This window comes from Pipistrellus hanaki (genome assembly GCF_964339955.1).
Source record: "Pipistrellus hanaki genome assembly, chromosome: 10".
In the NCBI taxonomy this organism is placed as follows: domain Eukaryota; kingdom Metazoa; phylum Chordata; class Mammalia; order Chiroptera; family Vespertilionidae; genus Pipistrellus; species Pipistrellus hanaki.
Genome location: NC_140512.1, coordinates 48,493,286 through 48,514,878, shown reverse-complemented (window position 1 = coordinate 48,514,878; position 21,593 = coordinate 48,493,286). Strand labels below are relative to the sequence as shown.

At 47.1% G+C, this 21,593-nt stretch overlaps 1 protein-coding gene across 1 annotated transcript in view; it reads right to left on the bottom strand.

The window, feature by feature from the left end:
* SVOPL (SVOP like) overlaps positions 1–19,831 on the bottom strand; it is a 38,342-nt gene extending 18,511 nt beyond the window's left edge. The window contains exons 1-9 of the mRNA XM_084896801.1: positions 19,344–19,831; positions 15,351–15,475; positions 11,162–11,225; positions 8,644–8,769; positions 7,321–7,449; positions 5,424–5,497; positions 2,290–2,495; positions 1,098–1,209; positions 339–420 (exon numbers count right to left, since the gene is read on the bottom strand). Of these exons, the coding sequence (XP_084752927.1) occupies positions 339–420; positions 1,098–1,209; positions 2,290–2,495; positions 5,424–5,497; positions 7,321–7,449; positions 8,644–8,769; positions 11,162–11,225; positions 15,351–15,475; positions 19,344–19,415 (990 nt within the window). The 5' untranslated portion in view covers positions 19,416–19,831. The remainder of the gene's footprint in view (positions 1–338; positions 421–1,097; positions 1,210–2,289; positions 2,496–5,423; positions 5,498–7,320; positions 7,450–8,643; positions 8,770–11,161; positions 11,226–15,350; positions 15,476–19,343) is intronic.
* Positions 19,832–21,593: the final 1,762 nt, after the last annotated feature.

Genomic DNA, 21,593 nt, shown 5'->3' with positions numbered 1-21,593 from the left:
ATACATCCCCAATTTCAAAAAGAGGGACATCGGGAGTTTTACATTTTAACGGCGACATGCAGCGTGGGCCTTTTCTCTGAAGCAGGCGCTGGGACAGGAGTTGCTCTATATGAATGCTGCCCAGGAGAAGGGAGGCGTCCTCAGTTTCTCCTCAGACACTGGCCGGCACTAGACCCAAGGGGGCAGGGGACACTCCCTGTCCAATCAACCTTCTGGCATCCTTTTAGCGGGGTGTTTTCAGAAAATCATCAAAAGCCACCACAAGCCAAGGATGCGTTACCTATGGGTGGACATCCTCTCTGCACCCCCTGAAGGAGCAGACCCTCCCCCACACTCACCTCAGCGGTGTAGATGTAGATGGTGGTGAAGTTGGCAGCCACCAACGCCCTCAGCATGAAGAGGAAGCCGATGAGGCCGGCGCTGGGGAACAGAGAGCCGGGGGAAAGTCACCCAAGGCAACGGGCAGGGTCTTCCCCGGCCCCACCGAGTGCATCACAGGTGCCATCGCCCACCCCCGGGTGACCAGCTGCTTCCCAGCTGGCCCGCTGAGCGGGTCCTAACGCAGATGCCTGCCTTGAACCTTCAGTCCTACTCCCGGACCTCTCCACTCCCCAAAGGGTGCCATTCTAGCCTGGCCCCCACTCCCCCAACATGGTTGGGATAGTTCGTAGAATAAGTGATTTATGTTGTAACGAAGGCCACTCCAGGGTGGCCGATTAAAAGTTAAATGAATTTTCACACTACAGGTATGTGTTGTGTTTTATGTTATGTTATATATCACTAGACTATCTTGGCTTATAGTCAGCGTAATTTGTTAACTAGGAGGGTCCCATTTCTCCAAGAAGCTTGGTCTAAAGATCCTAAATATGTGGGTGAGTGGAGTGAGCGGAGTGAGCAGTCCCATGGTGGTATCCATGTCCTGTGATAGCTGAAGAGGCAGGTACCAGTGTAGGTGCCAGGTAAGAGCATTCTAGGCAAACAAGCAGCCCATTCTCTCCTCTCCTGGTGAAAGAGACTTGACCCTGACCCCCAGTGAACACTTCGTTAGAAGACCCCATCAAAACTGGACTATTTTGAAGCAAGCAGAGAGAAAATACCTTGACGTGCAAATATTGAGGAGGAGGAAGAACAACGCTGTGCAGCCCATGGTGATGGACAGGCTCCGCCGTCTGCCCAGGAAGTTAATGCCCACGATATTCAGAGGGTTCACTAGAGAGCAAACGACAAAGACCATCTCTGGAACCTCGGGAGGGTGCACCGGTTCCTCCTCATTTCAGGAAGCAGCAGCTTCACAAATGGTGTGTGTATCCCAGCCGAGACCGTCACACTCATCAACCTTAGACATACTTTCCCCACGTGGGTCCAAGAATGACAAGCACCGGTGTGCATCAAGGACTTCTCAGGCCCGGGTGCTTACCATGCAGGTCTGTTGTAAATTGCCTACTTGCTAGGCCTATATTTTAGGCCAAAATGTTGTATATGGTTTTTCATCAAATTCAAGGTGTTATTGAAATTTAAGTACCATTGTTTTATGTCTACTAGGACAGAAACAGTGCTGCAAGTTAAAATCTAACATGCCATTGTAAGATGCATCCCAATTTCAGAAATGTTACAATGTGAAGAAAGCCTGGCCGGTGTGGCTCAGTGGTTGAGCACTGACCTATGAATCAGGAGGTCACATTCGATTCCAGTCAGGGCACAGGGCCAGGTTTGGGCTCATTCCCCCTTGTGTGGTGTGCAAGAGGCAGCCGATCAATGATTCTCTCTCATCATTGAGGTTTCTCTCTCTCCCTTCCTCTTTGAAATCAATAAAATAAAAAATAAAAACACATATTTTTTTAAAATGGGAAGAAAAAATACATCTTAAAATGGACAGGATTTTGTAATTCAAAGCTCTGCTCCTCCAGACTTCTCCCCACCCCGAACCACAGGGGCGGCTGTCAGCATTATCTGGGGCAGTGGTCGGCAAACTCATTAGTCAACAGAGCCAAATATCAACAGTACAGCGACTGAAATTTCTTTTGAGAGCCAAATTTTTTAAACTTAAACTTCTTCTAATGCCACTTCTTCAAAATAGTCTCGCCTAGGCCGTGGTATCTTGTGGAAGAGCCACAACTGGTTTGCCGACCACCGATCTGGGGAGTTGCTCAGTTCTGCCAGGTGGGAGCCAAGTCTACGGAGGGTCACACTTCTCCCCTCCAGGGCCGACTTGCCTGTTCCTCCCCCCCCCCTTCCTCCCCCTCTCCCCGACCCAAAACAGAGAGAGGCCCCACACGCAGAGACACTTACAGGCAATTTCACCGACGGTGCTGATGATCATGGTCCGGTAGTCAGAGGGGGCAAACATGTGGCAGTAACAGGGGCTCCGGCTCTCCTCTGAAACCCCCACGCTCACCACCGCCTCGGACTCGGACCTCGAACCACAGACCAGGTCCCGCTCCAGCAGCTCGGTGCTGGCCAGGATGACCCCGTAGTAGGCGAAAGAGATGCCCAGCCTGGGAGTGAGGAAAAATGGACATGAGAAAAGTGGGTGCCACAGAGAGCTGCAGGGAGATGTGAGAGGGCTGGGGGGGGGGGGGGGGGAGCAGGAGGAGAGGGCAGGGAAGCAACCCCAGCTCACATATCTGGGGGACTGGGGGACCGGAAGCCACACAATGGGAAACAGATTTGCAAGATCTGGATTAGGAGGACCCTACAGGCCCAGTGAAGGAGTTTAAAGTCTAGATTCATTTTCTGTCGCTGCTGCAATGAGTTCGCACAAACTTTGTGGCTTAAAACAACACACGGCCAGGATCTCACAGCTCTGGAGGTCAGAAGTGCTCTGGGTCTGGCTGACTCCTCTGCTCCAGGTCTCAGAGACAAACATGAGAGTGTAGGCAGGTCCGAGGCCTTTCTGGGGGGAGAATCCATTTCCCAAGCTCACCCGGCTGGTTGGCAGGATTCAGCCCCGTGGGGCCGGAGAACTCATAACGGTTTCCTCGCTGGCTGTTGACCAGTTGTTCTCCGCGTCTCCCTGCTCCCCTCACTCCCCGTCTTCAAAGCCAGCGGCACGGGGTCGAGGCCGTCTCATGCCCTGAATCTCTCTCTCCTCTCCTTCCGCCTCTTCCGTTTTCTCTCCTCCAGCTCTCTGCCCAGCTGGACACAGTTCTCTGCTCTTAAGGGCGCAAGTGATTCGATGGGGCCCACCTGCGGGGTCCGAATCCTCCCATTTTAAGGCCCTGATCTCAATTACATCCTCACATCAGCACCTGAACTAGTGTTTGATCGCATAGAAGGAGTGCGGGTCATCTTGGGGTCACTTTAGAATTCTGCCTAGCGCAAAGGGCCGTTCGCAGGCTGTGATGAGCCACGGACGGTTTTTGTGTTTGCTTTATATTTTCTCCCCACTCTTCGGTAGATTAACTTTTCTGTATGTTATTTTTATATCTCATTAAAGACATCTATTCAAGAAAAAAAAATATCAGCCTCCCGGTTTTTCAGAAATGGTTGCAAAAGCCAGCTGAAAAAGACACGTGGGGACAACCGGAGGAAATCATGTATGTCCTGGGTATTGACTGGGTGAGAGTAACCTGAAGATCACTACTCTTGTCAGTGTGATTACAGGATTGTAGTCATCTCAGACCGAGGTCGGCAAACTGCGGCTCCCAAGCCACATGCGGCTCTTTGGCCCCTTGAGTGTGGCTCTTCCATAAGATACCACGGCCTGGGTGAGTCTATTTTGAAGAAGTGGCATTAGAAGAAGTTTAAGTTTAAAAACTTTGGCTCTCAAAAGAAATTTCAGTCGTTGTACTGTTGATATTTGGCTCTGTTGACTAATGAGTTTGCCCACCACTGAAGGAAACGCCCTCAAGTAGTTGAGCCTTAGTGAGCTAACTGGGGATGAAATGTCAGAAGCCTGGGGCTTGAAAACACTTCAGCACAGGAAAATGTAGCTGCGGCTAAGGGTGAATTTCCATGACCATCAGATCTGGGTAATGAGCGAACCCAAGTTCATCCAGTATCCTCTCTACTTACACATCTGTTTGGAAATTTTCATAATTAAACATTTAAAAAGAAAACAATCAAAATGTCTCCCCTTGTTATTAAAGTCGCTTTAATTTGGCTGATCTCCAAATACTAACAGTATTTAAACATTTTTAAAGTGTCAAGGAGAGACATTATTAATAATGATTATAGCAGAAGGAGGCAGATAGACAACCACTGTCCTAAATATTCGTTTTGCCTATTTCCTATCTTTATATAAGTGGGATCACATCATATGCATTGCGTTTCTGGTTTCCTTTGCTTGTTATTACATATATATATATATATATATATATATATATATATATACATATATTATTGATTTTTTACAGAGAGGAAGGGAGAGAGATAGAGAGTTAGAAACATCGATGAGAGAGTCATCGATCAGCTGCCTCTTGCACATCCCCTACTGGGGATATGCCCTCAACCAAGGTACATGCCCTTGACCGGAATTGAACCCGGGACCCCTTCAGTCCTCAAGCCAATGCTCTATCCATTGAGCCAAACCGGTTTCGGCTGCTTGTTATTACCTTTATGAGATTCAGCTGTCGAGTGTTGACCCTAGTTTTCTCATCTTCATTATTGTATAGTATTCCAGTCTATGAACATAACACAATGTATCCATTATGTTGTTGAGGGACATGGGGTTATTTGTAGTATGGGTCTGTGACAAATAATGCGCTGGACATTCATGTAAATGTCTTTTGGTAAATGTATGTATGCATTTCTGTTGGGTATGAGCCCTTGAGGGGAATTGCTGAGCCAAAGGATATGTATATTTTCAATTACGATAGATTTTTCCAAACAGTTTTCCAACATGGTTGTATTAACTTGAACTATAATCAGCAGTGAATGCAACAGTCCCTGTGACCTTACATCCACCCGACACTTGGTCCAGTCCGTCTTTAATCTCGGCCGTGACGGTGGATTTGTAGTGGTGAACCACACTTCCAAGGGTTAGAAAGTGAGGTCCTATGTTGAGATGAAAAATAAAAACACTGTGGACAATTAGGATTCTTTTCTTTCTCTCCTTCTTTTAAATGGTTATTTTACTTATTTCTTTGGTTGGTGGTATTAGTAAAAAGATGAGATTGGTGGGGTCTTCCTGGTGTTTTTCTCTCCAGGAGCATTTTGAGTAGATTTACTTTGGTAGGCTTTCTATAAAACTCATTTTGATATAATTACATTTCAAAAATCCTTAATCTAGGATAGGCTTTTTAATTTAAAAAAATTTTTTGAGAGAGAGAGAGAGGAAGGGGAAAAGAGAAAAAGAGAAACATCAATTGGTTGTCTTCTATACGTGCCCTGACCAGGAATCGAAACCGCAACCTTTTGGTCGATACAAGAAGATACTCCAACCAATGAGCCACCAGCCAGGGCTGAAGTAACTCCATTCCTACCAGATGACCCAGATCTGTAACGTGGTCCGCAAATATTTAGCATCCAACAGGTCTGCAAACCTTCCTCTTTTAGCCTAGGGCAGTGAAAAGAGGGAAACAGAATAGATTTAGTGGGTTAAGGGCAAGCAAAGATATCTCTAATATTTTAGATATTAAATACAAGCAACATATTTTGAAACAAGGACAACATGGGATGTGGGGAGGTGAAATAACCACTGAAATCCTATGAGTACATCCCACCCAATCCCATAATCATTTTTAAAAATATATTTTTATTGATTTTTTTACAGAGAGGAAAAGAGAGAGTTAGAAACATCAATGAGAAAAACATCGATCAGATGCCTCTTGCACACCCACTACTGGGGATGTGCATACAACCAAGGTACATGCCCTTGACTGGAACCAAACCTGGGACCTTTCAGCCCACAGACCGACACTCTATCCATTCAGCCAAACCGGTTTCGGCCCCATAATCATTTTTAACACATGCATCCCAGCCAGTCTTTGCACACTTATTTTCATTGGCAGGTACCCTAACTTGTGGAATTTATGATTCTAACACTTTCATTCATCCTCTTCTCACGGGTGTAGAACATAGGAAGATACATAAAAAAACCATAAAATTGATGGGATATTCTTTATTATTAACATTAAAATGAAAAACCTAACCTTTACAAAGTGTGTGCGGCTTTTATAAGGAAAAAATGTCATAAATAGAATAGAAGATGGATTTCTTTTTGTTTCTTTAGGGAAATTAGCAAACGTTCTTATCCACAGTTAGTACCTATTAAGTACTTTTGCATAAAAATAAATGAGGATGAGTTCCATATTATTGACAGCAATGGGTTTTATGTAAAGTTAGGGAAACTTTGGGGGTTCTCAGCTGAAACCAATCACTCTTTTCTCACAAATAGACCTGGAATTAAAGGGCTTTTGAGAGAGACCAGGAGTGTGGTCTGGGAGTCCAGGATCTCTCTCTCTCTCTCTCTCTCTCTCTCTCTCTCTCTCTCTCTCTCTCTCTCTCTCTCTCTCTTGTTTTTGTAAATCCTCACCAGAGGATATTTTTCCATTGATTTTTAGAGAGAGTGGAAGGGAGAGAGAGACAGGGAGAAACATCGATGTGAGAGAGACACATCGATTGGTTGCCTCCTGCATGTACCCTGACCAGGGCCAGGGAACCTGAAACCAAGGCATATGCCCTTTACCGGATTCAAACCCAGGACCCTTCAGTCTGTGGGCCAACATTCTATCCACTGAGTCAAACTGGCTAGGGCCCTCTCTCTCTCTCTCTCTCTCTCTCTCTCTCTCTCTCTCTCTCTCTCTCTCTTGATCTCAGAGAGAAGAAGGGAGAGGGAAAGAGAGAAACTTCAACAATGAGGTGGTGGGAAGGTGAAGAAGGCGGAAAGGTGAGGGAGAGGTCGTGTGGACAGGAGCCTGGCAGAGCGCCTGCAGGTGGGTGAAGGGGTGTCTGGGCCCGTGTGCGGAAGGAACGCAGATTTCCCTGAGAGTCCTGAACCAGTAGAATTTTAAACGCCACATTTTGGTGTGTTTTTAAAAGCATTTGATGACGTTTGTAAACTGATATAAAAAAAAAAAAGATGAGGCCCGTACAAGAAAATTAAATGTTAAACCAATCTCTCACCTATAAACAACGATGCCAATCCTGTGACTGCCTCGGCAAGGCAGGTGTGATTGTGCCCACTGTATCGACGAGGAAAGCGGAGGGAGGTAACTGACCAGGGCTCCCTGCCGGATCCAGTCCCATCGCTCTGCTCTTGTCGCCATTCCCTCCAGGGGCAGGCCTGGAGCCCGATGGCCCCCTCCCCGCCAGCCTCCCATGACTAAGGGGGTTCCGGGTGGTCCCCGCGCGGGAGAAGACCGCCCTCCGGGCACTCACCAGGACGGGCTCCACCAGCTGCCCCTCGGGCATGGCCGAGCGGTTCACCCTGGCGATGTGCTGCAGCGTAGCCAGGGCGGCCTGCGTGTTCCCGGTGGAGACGTTGAACCGGGCAGATTCCGGGATAAACTGGGCACAGAGGACAAAGAACAGGAGAGCAGCGGCTGCTGGGAACCCAGGGGCACGACTGTTGTCTCCATGTGCAGACCACACCGTCCCCTTCCCAGCGACGGGAAAGGGCGTGGTGAGCGTAAGGGCACACAGCAGAGCGGGCATCCCCGGTGGGAGGTTGCATTCTCCTTCTCACAGACAGTGTCACCTTACACAACAGCAGGCTCCGTTCCAATGGGCTCGGCATACTTGTTACTGCGATGAAATCCTTGTCTCATTGGTAACTATCTCCCCCACGCCCCAGGCCCCCTGTGCCCCTTCCCTGCTCTGCCACGCCAGGCCTCTGCAGGAGCCCCAAGACCTCCCACAATGCAGCAGGCGCCTCCAGCACCCACAAGGGCCCCCTGAACGTCCAGGCCCTCACCCCACTGCGGGTTGAAAACTTTGACCACCACACTCAGCATCAGCACAGGCCTCCACGGAAGCCGGGACCTGGAGAGTCAACGTGGCCTGCTCCCGCCCCCTGTGCCTCACGCCCAGTCCAGGCTGGTGGGTGCTTCCTCAGGAGAACATCCCCGCAGGCCGCACCTCGCTCCCCGTTCCCACAGCCAATGGGCGGCTCGGACCCTCCTCCCCTCCCGCCAGGAGTGTCCAGACACTCTTTCTTTTTTTTTTTTTTTTAAATATAATTTATTGATTTTTCACAGAGAGGAATTGAGAGGGATAGAGAGTTAGAAACGTCGATGAGAGAGAAACATCGACCAGCTGTCTCTTGCACACCCCCTTGACCGGAATCGAACCCGGGACCCTTCAGTTCGCAGGCCGACGCTCTAGCCCCTGAGCCAAACCGGTTTTGGCTGTCCAGACATTTTCTAACTGCCTTCCTGCCCTCTGCTGCCCAGGCTCCACCCAGCCCTGAGCCAGCTGCCCAGCCCAGAACCCCTCTCCCACCCCCAGAGCCCCTGGCCTGTGAGGCTCTTCCTGATCTGAACACAGGCCTGTCTCCCCAGCACCCCTCTCCCCAGCCACCTGCCTCCCTGCTCTCCCCCAGACACATTCTGTGCATTCACACCCTCGGACAGGCCTTGCTCGTTAGCCCTGCCACCATGCTTACTGAGACGGATCCTTAAATAAAGGGAAGAGGGGGGTGAGGGACCCAAAGGCCACTGGACCACTGGAGGGAGGGATGGAGAGCCCAGGGAGCTTCCTCACCTTGAAGGCCAAGATGAGGATGATGCCGGGAATGGAGGCGATGCGGATGAGCCAGCGCCACCCGATGGTGGGGATGACCACAGAGGCCAGACCGATGATGAGCAGGGAGCCCGCAAGCCAGAACACCTGGGGCAAGAATGGAAGATGAAATCCCTCCTCGCAAACTGGCTTCAGACTTCCTCTCTCAGGAGCTGCCCCGCCCAGCATTTTACCGAAGGAAGAGGAAGAGAAGGAGAGAGGGTCTTTGACTGAGGAGCCCACGTTCTGGTTCCACTCAGGGCCTGGCTGCCTGGGGGCAGGGATTTCACTGCTCGTGGCTTTGTTTGCTAGCCTGAGTTGGGGACTCCTAGACGGAGGGTCAAAATGTCACCAAAGTTTTAAAGATCTGGCACCCCTGATTTTGGCTTTTATTTTCTCAAATAAGCAATTCACTGGTTCAGAATTCAAGGTACGAAGGAGAACACTATAAAAAGGGTCTCTTCTCTACCTCCCTGCCACCAATTTCTCTCCTTGGAAAGGACCTGTGTTCGGTTTGTCACATATTCCTAACGCTGTTCTAAATATATACAAGCTAATAGTGTAGTATTATGCTCTTCTCTTTTTTCACAAATGGTCACGTAGTATAACTAATGCTTACACTTTGCTTTCCACACTAAACATATAACTTGGAGATCATTTTATATCAGTGAATCACATGGCAGCCAATTACCAGCAGGCCTCCTTGGTTGGGAATTAGGACAGTTCTGAATGTTCAGCCTGAACATTATTTCCCCTTTGGAAAATGGAGAATAAATGATCATTCTATTCCACCTCACAGAGATGGAGAGAGGATAATATCCTAAAAGATTCCTTGGGGGACTACTTAGGGGTGACTATTTCATGAACAAGAGATTCTACTACAAAAATGCAAACAAGAGCTGAAACCGGTTTGGCTCAGTGGTAGAGCGTCGGTCTGCAGACTGAAAGGTCCCAGGTTCGATTCCGGTCAGGGGCATGTACATTGGCTGCGGGCACATCCCCGGTAGAGGGTGTGCAAGAGGCAACTGGTCGATGTTTCTCTCTCATCTGACATTCCTAGCTCTCTATCTCTCTCCCTTCCTCTCTGTAAAAAATCAATAAAATATATATTTTTTAAAAATGCAAACAAGATGATCTCAGGAAGTGATCAGGGACAACCTTTCTGAAGAGACAATGGATAGGAAGGGCGGTAACAAAGCATTGCATAGACCAGGGGGCAGGTGACATGGCATTGGAGAGGATTTTAATAATGAAATGGCAAAAAAAATTAAATGTTTAACTCATGGATATGACACACATTTTGGAGGCCAAGGGGACAGGACTGATGGACATTGTGGCTGAGGGCCCATTATAGGGGACAAATCAGTAGGGCTTGGCAATTCCTTAAATGGAAGTAAGGGAAAGAGAGGGGCCAGGGATGATTCTTGAGTTTGTGGCTCAGATGACTGAAGGGACAGGATTTGCTATTAACTGAAAGCAAGTGAGAGTCTTCAGAGGAAGAAGAAGAAGAGATTAGTTCTATGAATGTTGTATTTGAGGAACACGTAGGATATTCAAGTTGTTATCAGGTAACTGGTCATCTGGGTCAGAAATTCCAGGAGGTGCTCCTGGCGGTAGATGAGGCTTTGGGGGGTCATAAGCACATAGTTAGCTAACCACATCGGAGTGAATTAAATGACCCAAAGAGACCTGGAGAGTGCATAACCAGGAAGCCTGCTGAGGACTGAGTGGCGGGTGCAAGAAGCAACGCCCACAGAGCAGGACCATACCAAGGAAATCATGTTAAATGTAAAAAAAAAAAACAACCAACCCCTAAGTATTAAAAGTGTGTGTGTCCACCTCAACAGCGATCAGAGGAAGAAGTCTGGGGGGGGAATGTAAAGAGCTATTTACTGTTTGTTAGGTTTCTAATTTGTTGTTGTTGCCTAAATTTAGTATCAGAAACATTAAAAATAAATGTAAAAGCAGTGTCCTACTACTTTACTGTTGTCTTTCTCCTGGGACCTCTGAAGGGCCAGCGCTTTTGGACAAGGGCGGCATCGACAGCGAGGCCAGAGCACGTAGGGTGCCGTGGCCGCTCCTCAGGGGCCAGCAGGCGGGAGGGGCGGAGAGTACCCCATCCTCTCCGGGGACAAATGGCTCGGGGGGGCTGCAGCGTGGCATGGCCCCCAGGCGGGGTCGGTGACAGACACTAGTGTCCTGAGGAGGGAGGTGAGATGCCCTAAAGGGGGTGGTAGCTCTGTCCCTCCATAGAGCACGTGCATTGCAGATGTGTGCCTGGGCTCCTGGCATTCCGGTGAGGTCAGCTAAGCTGTGCTCTCAGCGCTGCTGCGGGGACAGAGTCCTGGCTCAGGGACCTCGGGACGGGGCCTCTGCTGCCCAGCATTCCAAGCCACAGACAGTGGACCCACCCTAAGAGCAGCCAAGCAGCCAGAAGGAAACCCCGGAACCCCGTATTCCCTCGGTGCAGAAGCCTGGGCAGAGGTCCTATTTACCTTACCTGGGACAAGGGAAGCATGTAGCCTCGGTATTTGGTGGGCAAAAATTCAGTCTTGATGATCAGCCTACACAGGAAGGGGAGAAAACATCATTTTGTTTTTATTTTTTAAACATATATTTTATTGATTTTTTACAGAGAGGAAGGAAGAGGGATAGAGAACTAGAAACATCGATGATCGATGAGAAACACTGACCAGTTGCCTCCTGCCCAGCCCCTACTGGGGATGTGCCCAAAACCAAGGTACATGCCCTTGATCGGAATTGAACCCAGGATGTTCCAGTGCGCAGGCCAACACTCTATCCACTGAGCCAAACCAGTTCCGGCAATAATTTTGTTTTTAGGAAACCAAATAACTCATTTGAACAGTTATCAATTTTCTTGCCACAGAGATAAAGACTGAGAAGACACGAACATTCATCCTTGTGAAGTGGTAAGACCGGTGTCTATGGTTCCCAAAGAGCGGGTCTTGGGTCTCCTGACACCAAGGGCGCTCCTGTGACCCTGGCACTGTCCTGGGTGACAGCAATGCCGGGCAGCACCGGGGAGGCCGAACGGAGGTCTCACCCGGATCCAGGTCCTTGTCACCGAACAAGAAGGAGGGCATGAGCGTGACAGGAGGACTTAAAAAAGCACAGGGCGTTTTTGTTTGTTTGTTTGTTTGTTTGTTTGTTTGTTTTAATATATTTTATTGATTTTGTACAGAGAGGAAGGGAGAGAGATAGAGAGTTAGAAACATTGCTGAGAGAGAGTCATCGATCAGCTGCCTCTTGCACACCCCCTACTGGGGATATGCCCACAACCAAGGTACATGCCCTTGACCGGAATTGAACCCGGGACCCTTCAGTCCCCAAGCAGACACTCTATCCATTGAGCCAAACCGGTCTCGGCAACACAGGGTGTTTATTACAGCAATAGGACTTGCCTGAGAAGTGAGAGTGGGGGACCTTGGAGAATGAGACCCCCTGGTGGTGTCTGGGAGGGAGGTTTTTGTGAAACATGGGCAAAGCAGGCATAGGGTGGCCCTCTGCCTCTGACGCTGGTGGGGTGACTGCCTGCCCAGCTCCTCCTTGTCTCTCCTCCCCGATACTGATTTCTTTTTGGTTCTTTCAACCAGGACGGAGGGCGGGTGGAGGGAGGAGACAGATGGTCAGTGAAGGTCATATCTGTGGTGTTCCAGACAAAACGGAGAGGAGGAGGGTAGAGCCTCAGGCCTTTGTTCCCTGCTCTACTTTCCTGCCTCAGTAGGACCATCCTCTGTTCTACTGAGGAGCTCTCAGGCTGTGCGGTGAGGGCTGGCCCCTGGGAAGACTGAGCCACTATTACCAAGTCAGAATGCTCCGTCCTGCCCCACCTTCCGGAGGGGAGAGGACGGGAAAGTGGGTTCCTCCTCAGTCAGGCCCACATAGTGACGCCTCCACAGAAGCCTCTGCAGGGTGACGTTCAAAGACCGGGAGGGAGGCGCACCCCAGCTCCACGGGGTGGAGGCTCCCGGACTCGGGGGCCCCCCAGGACCTTGTCCTGGGCATGTCTTCATCTGGCTGTTCATTTGCATCCTCTGAAATAGCCTTCGTCATACACAGTCCTCTCACAATAGTTAGTAAGCTGCTTTTCTGGGTTCTGCCAGCAAATTCTTAAACCTGGGAAGGGGTTTGCAGGGACTTTCGGTTCGTAGCCACGTCAGCCAGCAGCTGTGGCTAAGTGGTGTTCGCAGTGGGGCCGGCATCTGTGGGAACCGCACGAACTCTGCTGAGCGTTAGAATGAACTGTGGGGCATCCAGCTGGCGCCAGAGACTTGCTGGTGTGGGGAAAATCCACACAGCTGGTGTCAGAAGTGAAGTATTGTCAGAAATAGTGAGGACAAGCATTAAAGGAAAACAGAAGAGAGTTTCCTAGACAATCATACATCAAAATATAGCCGAAACCGGTTTGGCTCAGTGGATAGAGCGTCGGCCTGTGGACTGAAGGGTCCCGGGTTTGATTCCGGTCAAGGGCATGTACCTTGGTTGCGGGCATATCCCCAGTGGGGGGTGTGCAAGAGGCAGCTGATGGACGACTCTCTCTCATTGATGTTTCTGGCTCTCTATCTCTCTCCCTTCCTCTCTGTACAAAATCAATAAAATATATTTTAAAAATATATATATATAATTGTTACAGCTGTAAAAAATAATATAAACGAAGCCGCTTCCAAGTAGAGTTGGAATCCTGGCTTCTGTGGGTTCAGTGGTTAGAGCATTGGCCCATATACCCAAGGGCCGAGAGTTCAATTCCTGGTCAAGGGCACACACCTGATGGTTGGGGTGCGTGCAGGAGTCAACCAATCGATGTGTCTCTCTCACATTGATGTTTCTCTCTCTCTCTCTCTCTCTCTCTCTCTCTCTCTCTCTCTCTCTCCCTCTCACTGTCTCTCTCCCTCTCTCTCTCTCTCCCTTCTCCCCTCCCACTATCTCTAAAAATAAATGGAAAAGAACATCATCTCTGATAGCAAACAAACAAACAATCAAACAAAATGGAGTCCGAGCTGCCTACCCAGACAACTACCTTGAACGTCTTCTCAAACCTCTGGATTGTTAAAAATGGGCAAAATGACCTTTGGGCTGTGCTTGAAGCACTATTGTATTCCAAACAGCTGCTTGCAAAGATAACAGGAAAGCAGAAAATTCAAGTCATTCTTCAGAATTAGTCGCTCTATCAATGTATCTGCACCTGTAGAAATTCCTTCATTAGCTTATCTGCAGCCATAGAAATTCCTTCCTTCTAGTCACATAGTAATTCCCCTTCCCCTTCTCACAAATACGCCCTTGTCTTCAGCTCCCGATTGGAACCCTGGGTTTTTGCTGGGATTGGTGCTTCCTGAATACCTATTTTCTTGGCTCAAATGAGCATTTGTAGCCTGTCACTGTGGCCTTTTATCTTTAGAGTAATACAGCTAAGATCCACACAAGAAAACAAGAAGTAAACGTAAAAACTGTTCTTCTGTTTATATTTTTATTCCTGATGTTATATGAATACTTGTATGCCCAACATTATTAAAAGTCAAAGCTATTGAATTTTCAGTTATCTCTTACTATTTAAGAGGCATTAGCCTATCTCTTTTGCCAAGAGAAATGTTGGGAATACATTTTCCCAAGTCTGATTTGCTATTCTAAAAAACACTTTGGAAATGAAAATACCACCAAGAGCAGATAGTTCCCTCGACTAATAATGACACTCAAAGCACAGTTTCTAATTAAGTACATATTAATTCTGAGAATAGAAGAATACATGAACTCATATCCCATCATCTTTCTAGTTGTCCTTCTCTATTGCAGTTATTAGCAAGGGTTAGTTTTTAACGTGGGCATTCACTGGGTGTCCTCTGAGGGATGCTTTAACATTTTACTGACTTTACTCTTCCAGGACTCATGCCCAGGAAAGAACAATTTCTCCCCCACCACAGTAAGGTAGCGGCTAGGTGCTCTGAAGTCTCCTAATCTATCCTAAAGGCACTTGTTCCCAGGCACCAGGAGAGAATATCCTGAGAGACCTGTTAATGTAAGGGAGGCTCCCAAATTGCTGAAAATTTAGCATCACCCCTTTCACACGCACTCACGCACACACACACACACACACACACACACACACACACAAAAGCACGCACGCACGATACTGCACACTCATCCCAGGGTATCTTTCAGGGCCGCGCGCCCTGCTCTGCAAATTGGTTTGACAAAGTCTTAAATTACAGGGCACTGGCACTTTTAAACGGCCATTCCTAAATGTTCCAGGTGCTTATGGCCAAACTGAACTCTTCCAACAAATCCAAGAAAGGAATAGGTTGTGTTTGGGTGGACATTTTCGTTTCTGACGTCATATGCCACGCTTTGTTTAGCATTTAGTCTAACAAAATAGTGTGTATCTAAAAAAAAATGAGCAACCTCAGGAACAAAAAAGTTAACCCGCACTCAATCCAGCAGTCTGCTGGCCTGACCATCAAACACCGTTTGGACTGGCCAATAGCAACCAATAAGATAAGATGCCATCACTTAACAACAAAAAGCTCGAAAATAATTTGCACAAGTGAAGTTGATAAATTTGCAATTTATTGATGGTACTACCATCCCTCATGATCTAAAAGATAAGTCATAAGTAAGGATACTACTAATAATAATAATAATAATAATAACAATACAATAATAGGTGAAGTCTTTACCCTTGTGAATGGCCAGACACGCCGCAGCCCACCATCATCCGCAGGAAGACAAACCAGACGTACGAGGGAGAGAACGAGGTCAGCAAGGAGAAGTAGGCTCCCCACACGAATGAGAGGAGCAAAATCTGAAGCAACAAAAAGAAAGTTATTAATGGGACCTGGCTCCATTGAAGACAGGGGAAAAGGTAATTTTTTTATTTCCGTCCAGGTTTTTGCTCCCCTGAGGGGCTGGCCTAACAGCGAGCTCACTGATCTCCCCCAATCATCGAATACCAGCCGTGATGCTCTACATTGTCCGAAAGCCCAGACATTCCGTGGACGCAAGGACCTCCCACCCTGCAGAGAACTTTTTATGAGTTTATTTGAGGCAAACCAATGACATCTGCTGGGGAGCAAGATCGCAAACGTTCTGGGGAATGACAGCGGTGCGGTTCCTTTTGGAATTAAGGAGGGAACCTAAGGAAGATTCCACGGAGGTCGGGGAAAGCAAGGCGGGAAATCTCTAAGGATGGATTGCAGGATAGTTCTGTGCTCACTGAGAATGCCTGTGACTCGCCCCTGTCGCCAAGGATCAGATATTTCGGAGGGGTGTACCTAGGTGCCCAGGAACAGGGACAGGGCTGGATTAGGGGAGTGACAGGCTGAGAGCATGACTGCCCACCATGACCCACCCAGCTAAGAACTGATGATCACATCACCCTGTGAGGTGACTTTTGCTCATTGGACTTGTCACATTTATTAGAGCCCCTATTTCACTCACAATTCTTTGTTTGTTTGTTTTAATAATTATTTTCCAAATTTATTTATTGATTTTAGGGAGGAAGGAGAGAGAGAGAGAGAGTGAGAGAGAGAGAGAGAGAGAGAGAGAGAGAGAGAGAGAGAGAGATCTGTTGTTCCATTTATTGATGCATTTATTGGTTGACTCTTGTATGTGCCCTGACTGGAGATCAAACCCACAACCTTGGTATTTGGTATACAGGGACAATGCTCTAACCAACTGAGCTACCCACCCAGGGCCCATTCACAATTCTGAGTTTAGACCATTCTTTGAAATTCCCCAACTGCATTGAGAATGCAGAAGTGTGCCCTCCCTGCTCACAAGGATGTCAGGAGCACAGGAAACATTGTGTGGGAGTTGGGTATAAGGAGAAAACTTAAGGTATTTGTTTTTTCTCTAATTGTAAGAATAACCCAAGTTCATAGCACAAAATATGGAAGAAAAAGCCTCGCCAGCCTGGCTCAGTAGTTGAGCATTGACCTATGAACCAGTCGGTCATGGTTCGATTCCTGGTCAGGGCACATGCCCGGATTATGGGCTCAGACCCCAGTGCAGGGTATGCAGGTAGCAGCTTATCAGTGATTCTCTCTCATCACTGATGTTTCTATCTCTCACTCCCTTCCTCCCTGAAATCAATAAAAAATATATTTTAAAAAAACCTATTTGCTAGTAAAATAAATCACCCTTAATTCTCCAACCCAGAGAAAATACTTTTAACATGATTTTATCCAATTTCCCCTGTTTCTTAAAAAAATGTTTAATTGGTTTTGAGAGACAGAGAGAGAAGAACATTGACTTGTTGTTCCAGTTATTTATGTATTCCTTAGTTGATTCTTATATGTGACCTGACCAGAGATTGAACCCACAACCTTGGTTTCTTGAGATGACACTCTAACCAACTGAGCTGCCTGGCCAGAGCCAAAAAACCTATTTTTAATGACTGTAAAATAGTCCATTGGAAAGATGCACTGTAATGCATAAACCTTTCCCCGCCATTGAATATTGAAGTGATTTCACATTTTCTATAAAAATGAGCTGTGATGATGAATGCACATAAATCTTTGCAGTTCTCCAATGATCTAAACAGGCTAGATTTCTGGAATGACAAATGTCAGATGAGGAGGATGGATATTCTCAAGGCTCTTGATCTGCCAAACTAATGGTCAGAAAAACTATACCAATAGTATGTAAGGGCATCCATACACGTGTAGGTTTCTTAGAGAAAAATTCCTTTTAAATTTGATGTTTGAAATAGACTAGATAAGAAAAAAATTATAGCCCTAACCGGTTTGGCTCAGTGGATAAAGCATCGGCCTGCAGACTGAAAGGTCCCAGGTTCAATTCCGGTCAAGGGCATATACCTTGGTTGTGAGCACATCCCCAGTAGGGGGTGTGCAAGAGGCAGCTGATCGATGATTCTCTCTCATCAATGTTTCTAACTCTCTATCCTTCTCCCTTCCTCTCTGTAAAATATCAATAAAATATATTTTTTTTAAAAAAGAAAACTGTTATATCTAGCTTTTGAGGATATAGATGGTGCTTCAGGTGTACTGTCTAACTCAGTAACCAGGAGAGAACCAAGAGCCTCAAATTCCTCACGAAGGCACACACCATGGCGGCTAGCCTCCTCACCTTCTTCAGAATTTCTAAATTAAAGGTCAATGATTCCAGAACATTGTCTGTTCTCTCACTATCCACATAAATATGCATCGCAAACAGTTCCAAGGCAGTTTGGTTGTTTACAGACCCAACCTTATCCTTCCTATACATTCTTTCCGGGGCACCATGATGACCCAGCCTTTTCTTTCTGATGCATTCCTTCCATTTGATGTAAAACCCTCAAACACTGAAGTGTATGCACCCTGATTGGAACTCCTGAGGTGCCAAATGTGCTTTTGCCTACTTTTCTACCTCTACGAGCGCCACTCCCTTCTCCAAATTCAGAGCAGTGTCAGGTGTCTTGAAATTTTGCTCTTGGCTGTAGCCCTCAATGGGCTCCAATAATATTCTTTCTCAGATTTATAGAGATCCACGTCTCTTTTCATTGACACAACATAATTTTGCTTTTGATAACTCCTGAGACTGAATGCTTTCCAAGGTTTCTTAACCATTTGTACTTCTTTTGTAAATGCCTTCTGTGCTTTTTACACTTTTTTTGAGATACTGGTGGGGTGTTTTTTTTTTTGGGTGTTGTGTGTGTGTTTCAAGAACAAAGAAAAGTTTATTTAGAAAGTCACAGAGTAGAAGAAGTGAGCCAGCTGGGCGGCAAGGGCTCAGGGACGAGTTTCAGGGGCAAAAGAACAAGTTTTTGGGAAACAGAGGCAAGAAAAATGCGCCTGGGGCTGGGGGGGGGGGGGGTGCGGAGAGGCACGGGTGTGCTCCTTAGAGAGAACCCCAGACATCTGTGTTTTCCTGTGAATTATAAGGGCCTATGATATTTATTTGTAAACATCAAACATACAGCCAATTCTGTTAATGCTTCGCTTTGGGGCCTCTCCCTTTGAGTTTATGCTTTGAGAGGCATTCCCGTGAGAAAACCGACAAGAGAAGAGGAGAGACCTGGGTTTGGAATCAGAAGACACAGATTTGTCTTAATGTTTAATCTCAGTGTGTGTGTGACCATAAGCAAGTTGCTCGGTTTCAAAGTTAACTAACGTGAAGCAGCTGTGTTTCTCTGTGCAGATGCCACATTCTAACTATGCACGTCCACCAACGCCCTGCCTGGACCACAGGGGCCTCGGACAGGGCCAGATGCCTCAGGAAAGATGAGAAAGGGAGAAGACAGGCCTGGAATTCAGGCAAGTGATGTCAGTGGAGGGCATTTCTGCACTTTCTATCTTGGTATTGATAGAGAAATGTCTGCTAAAGAGAAGCAGTGGTGTCCTAACTGGTTTGGCTCAGTGGATAGAGTGTTGGCCTGTGGACTGAAAGGTCCCAGGTTCGATTCCGGTCAAGGGCATGTACCTAGGTTGTGGGCACATCCCCAGTAAGGAGTGTGCAGGAGGCAACTGATGGATGTTTCTAATTCTCTAACCCTCTCCCTTCCTCTCTGTAAAAAATCAATATATATATATATATATATATATATATATATATATAGAGAGAGAGAGAGAGAGAGAGAGAGAGAGAGAGAGAGAGAGAGAGAAGCAGTGGTGACATGGCCACAAAACAACACACAGAAGAAAATTACAAATCACCTTTCAAGGCCAACCTACCTTCCAGCGGCCATATCTGTCAGCCAGGAGGCCAAAGATGATGCTGAAGACCATGTAGCCAAAAAACACCATCTGGGAGAAGGAGGGAGAAAAAATTGTCCTCGAAGCAGAGTTGTGATGACCTGCTAATTCAATGCATTAAGCGTGCGTCCACCTCAGTCCCAGGTAGACCAGAACTATGCATGGGGAGGAGTGAAGAACGAAGATCCCCCTTGACTCCCATTAAACCTGTTCAGGGCTTCTGAGGCTTTTCCTTGGCAGACCTCGCACCTGGGAACACCGCCACCAGGTGGAAACGGGTGGGAAGAACAGGCAACTGCTCTCCCTCTGATCCAAGATGATGGCATTGGCCCTACTCAACTTAGATGGATAATTGTGAATTTCCATATTAATAACTTAAAAAAACAAAACACCTCCATTCATGCTTCAGTTCTACACACAGCCGAGACTTCTAGAAGCAGTCTCCTGTATGTATTATAGATACACATAAACTTTTAACAAACACCCAACCAACCATTCATGTAGAAACACCCTTCAAATCAAATACAAACCTACCCCTTTTCCTTACTTGTTCACACAATGTCTTTCCCTAAAGAAAACTCAAGAACCTGGATAGAATGCCAGCATGCTAACTCAGCCTGAGCTGTAACAAATGGGTGTGCCTTTGGCAGCCCCAAGCTTCACTGCTTTGCCTTCCAGTAAGATTGTCGGCTGGCTGAATCCAGGGTAATCAGAGGGGAGGTGGAAGCTTTAACACTTTTCCCATGAAGATCTCTTTCTCTCTGCTGCCTGCGTTGCATTCTCTTTACCTCTCTTCCTTACTCTCCCTAAGGAAGACCAGACGCTTTCCTTCCACAGGGAACTATGGAAAACAACAGCATCGTCTCTATTCTTGGATGACAAAAGCCCTGCGCTTCCTCTGTGCACTGTCCTTTCCAGGAAGAGATGGGAGCGGGGAGTCAGTGTTTTCTAAGTGCCAGGCCCAGGACACTGCTTCGCCACAGGGCAACCCAACCAGCCCCCTGCAACGTGGTAAAAACAAGACGCTGGGATACACTTTGCATGGATCTTAATTCACTCAATTAGAAAGGGCTCTTTTTACCCTGGAATCATTTTATTTCTGATGGTTGGCAACAAATAACGTGCCCTTCTGTTTTTGAAAGGTGGTGGTTGTCGATGGCAAGATTTTCTGCCTCTTCTTCTAACGACCTTACTTGCCAAATACATACATGTTCTAATGTCAGCCACTCCGTTTAAGAAATATATTCTATCAGCTGGTGAATCCCAAATTTTGGTTCCCCTGACATTAAGTTCCTCCAGCCATGCACCGCTTAGCGATGAGGATACCCCGAGAAATGCGTTGTCTGGTGATTTCGTCACCAAGCTAACATAGAGTGCACTCACAAAACCCAGGTGGCATGCCTACAGCACAGCCAAGCTCTGTGGAATAGCCCAGTGGTCGGCAAACTCATTCGTCAACAGAGCCAAATATCAACAGGACAACGATTGAAATTTCTTTTGAGAGCCAAATTTTTTACACTTAAACTTCTTAACGCCACTTCTTCAAAATAGGCTCACCCAGGCCGTGGGTATAGCCTATGGTTCCTAGGCTGCAAGCCTCCACACCCTGTTACTGTACAAACAACACAAGGTTAAGTTAAGCACATGGAAATGTGATGCGATCAAGAGACACGGTCAGCCGGGACCGGTTTGGCTCAGTGGATAGAGCGTCGGCTTGGGGACTAAAGGGTCCCGGGTTCGATTCCGGTCAAGGGCATGTACCTTGGTTGCGGGCATATCCCCAGTGGGGGGTGTGCAGGAGGCAGCTGATCGATGGCTCTCTCTCATCGATGTTTCTATCTCTCTATCTCTCTCCCTTCCTCTCTGTACAAAATCAGTAAAATATATTTTTTAAAAAAAAAAAAGAGAGACACGGTCAACATGTGATGGATGAGGCTGCTGTCGGCACAATACGTGTGCTGTTTTATAGCAAACTGAATGCCTCTTTGCAGCAGTATTTGGTGTGAAACTCATAAAGCTATTCACATGAGAAAGTTGAGTGTATAACACAAACAATTCAATTTGGTGATTGGTTAAGCCACGATGGCTACACTAAGTAACCTCCTAGTGTTCTGAACTAATGGTTAAAGCATATCTAACCCATGGCTTAAGGGTTACTTTCTCACCAAAACCGGTTTGGCTCAGTGAATAGAGCGTCAGCCTGCAGACTGAAGGGTCCCGGGTTCGATT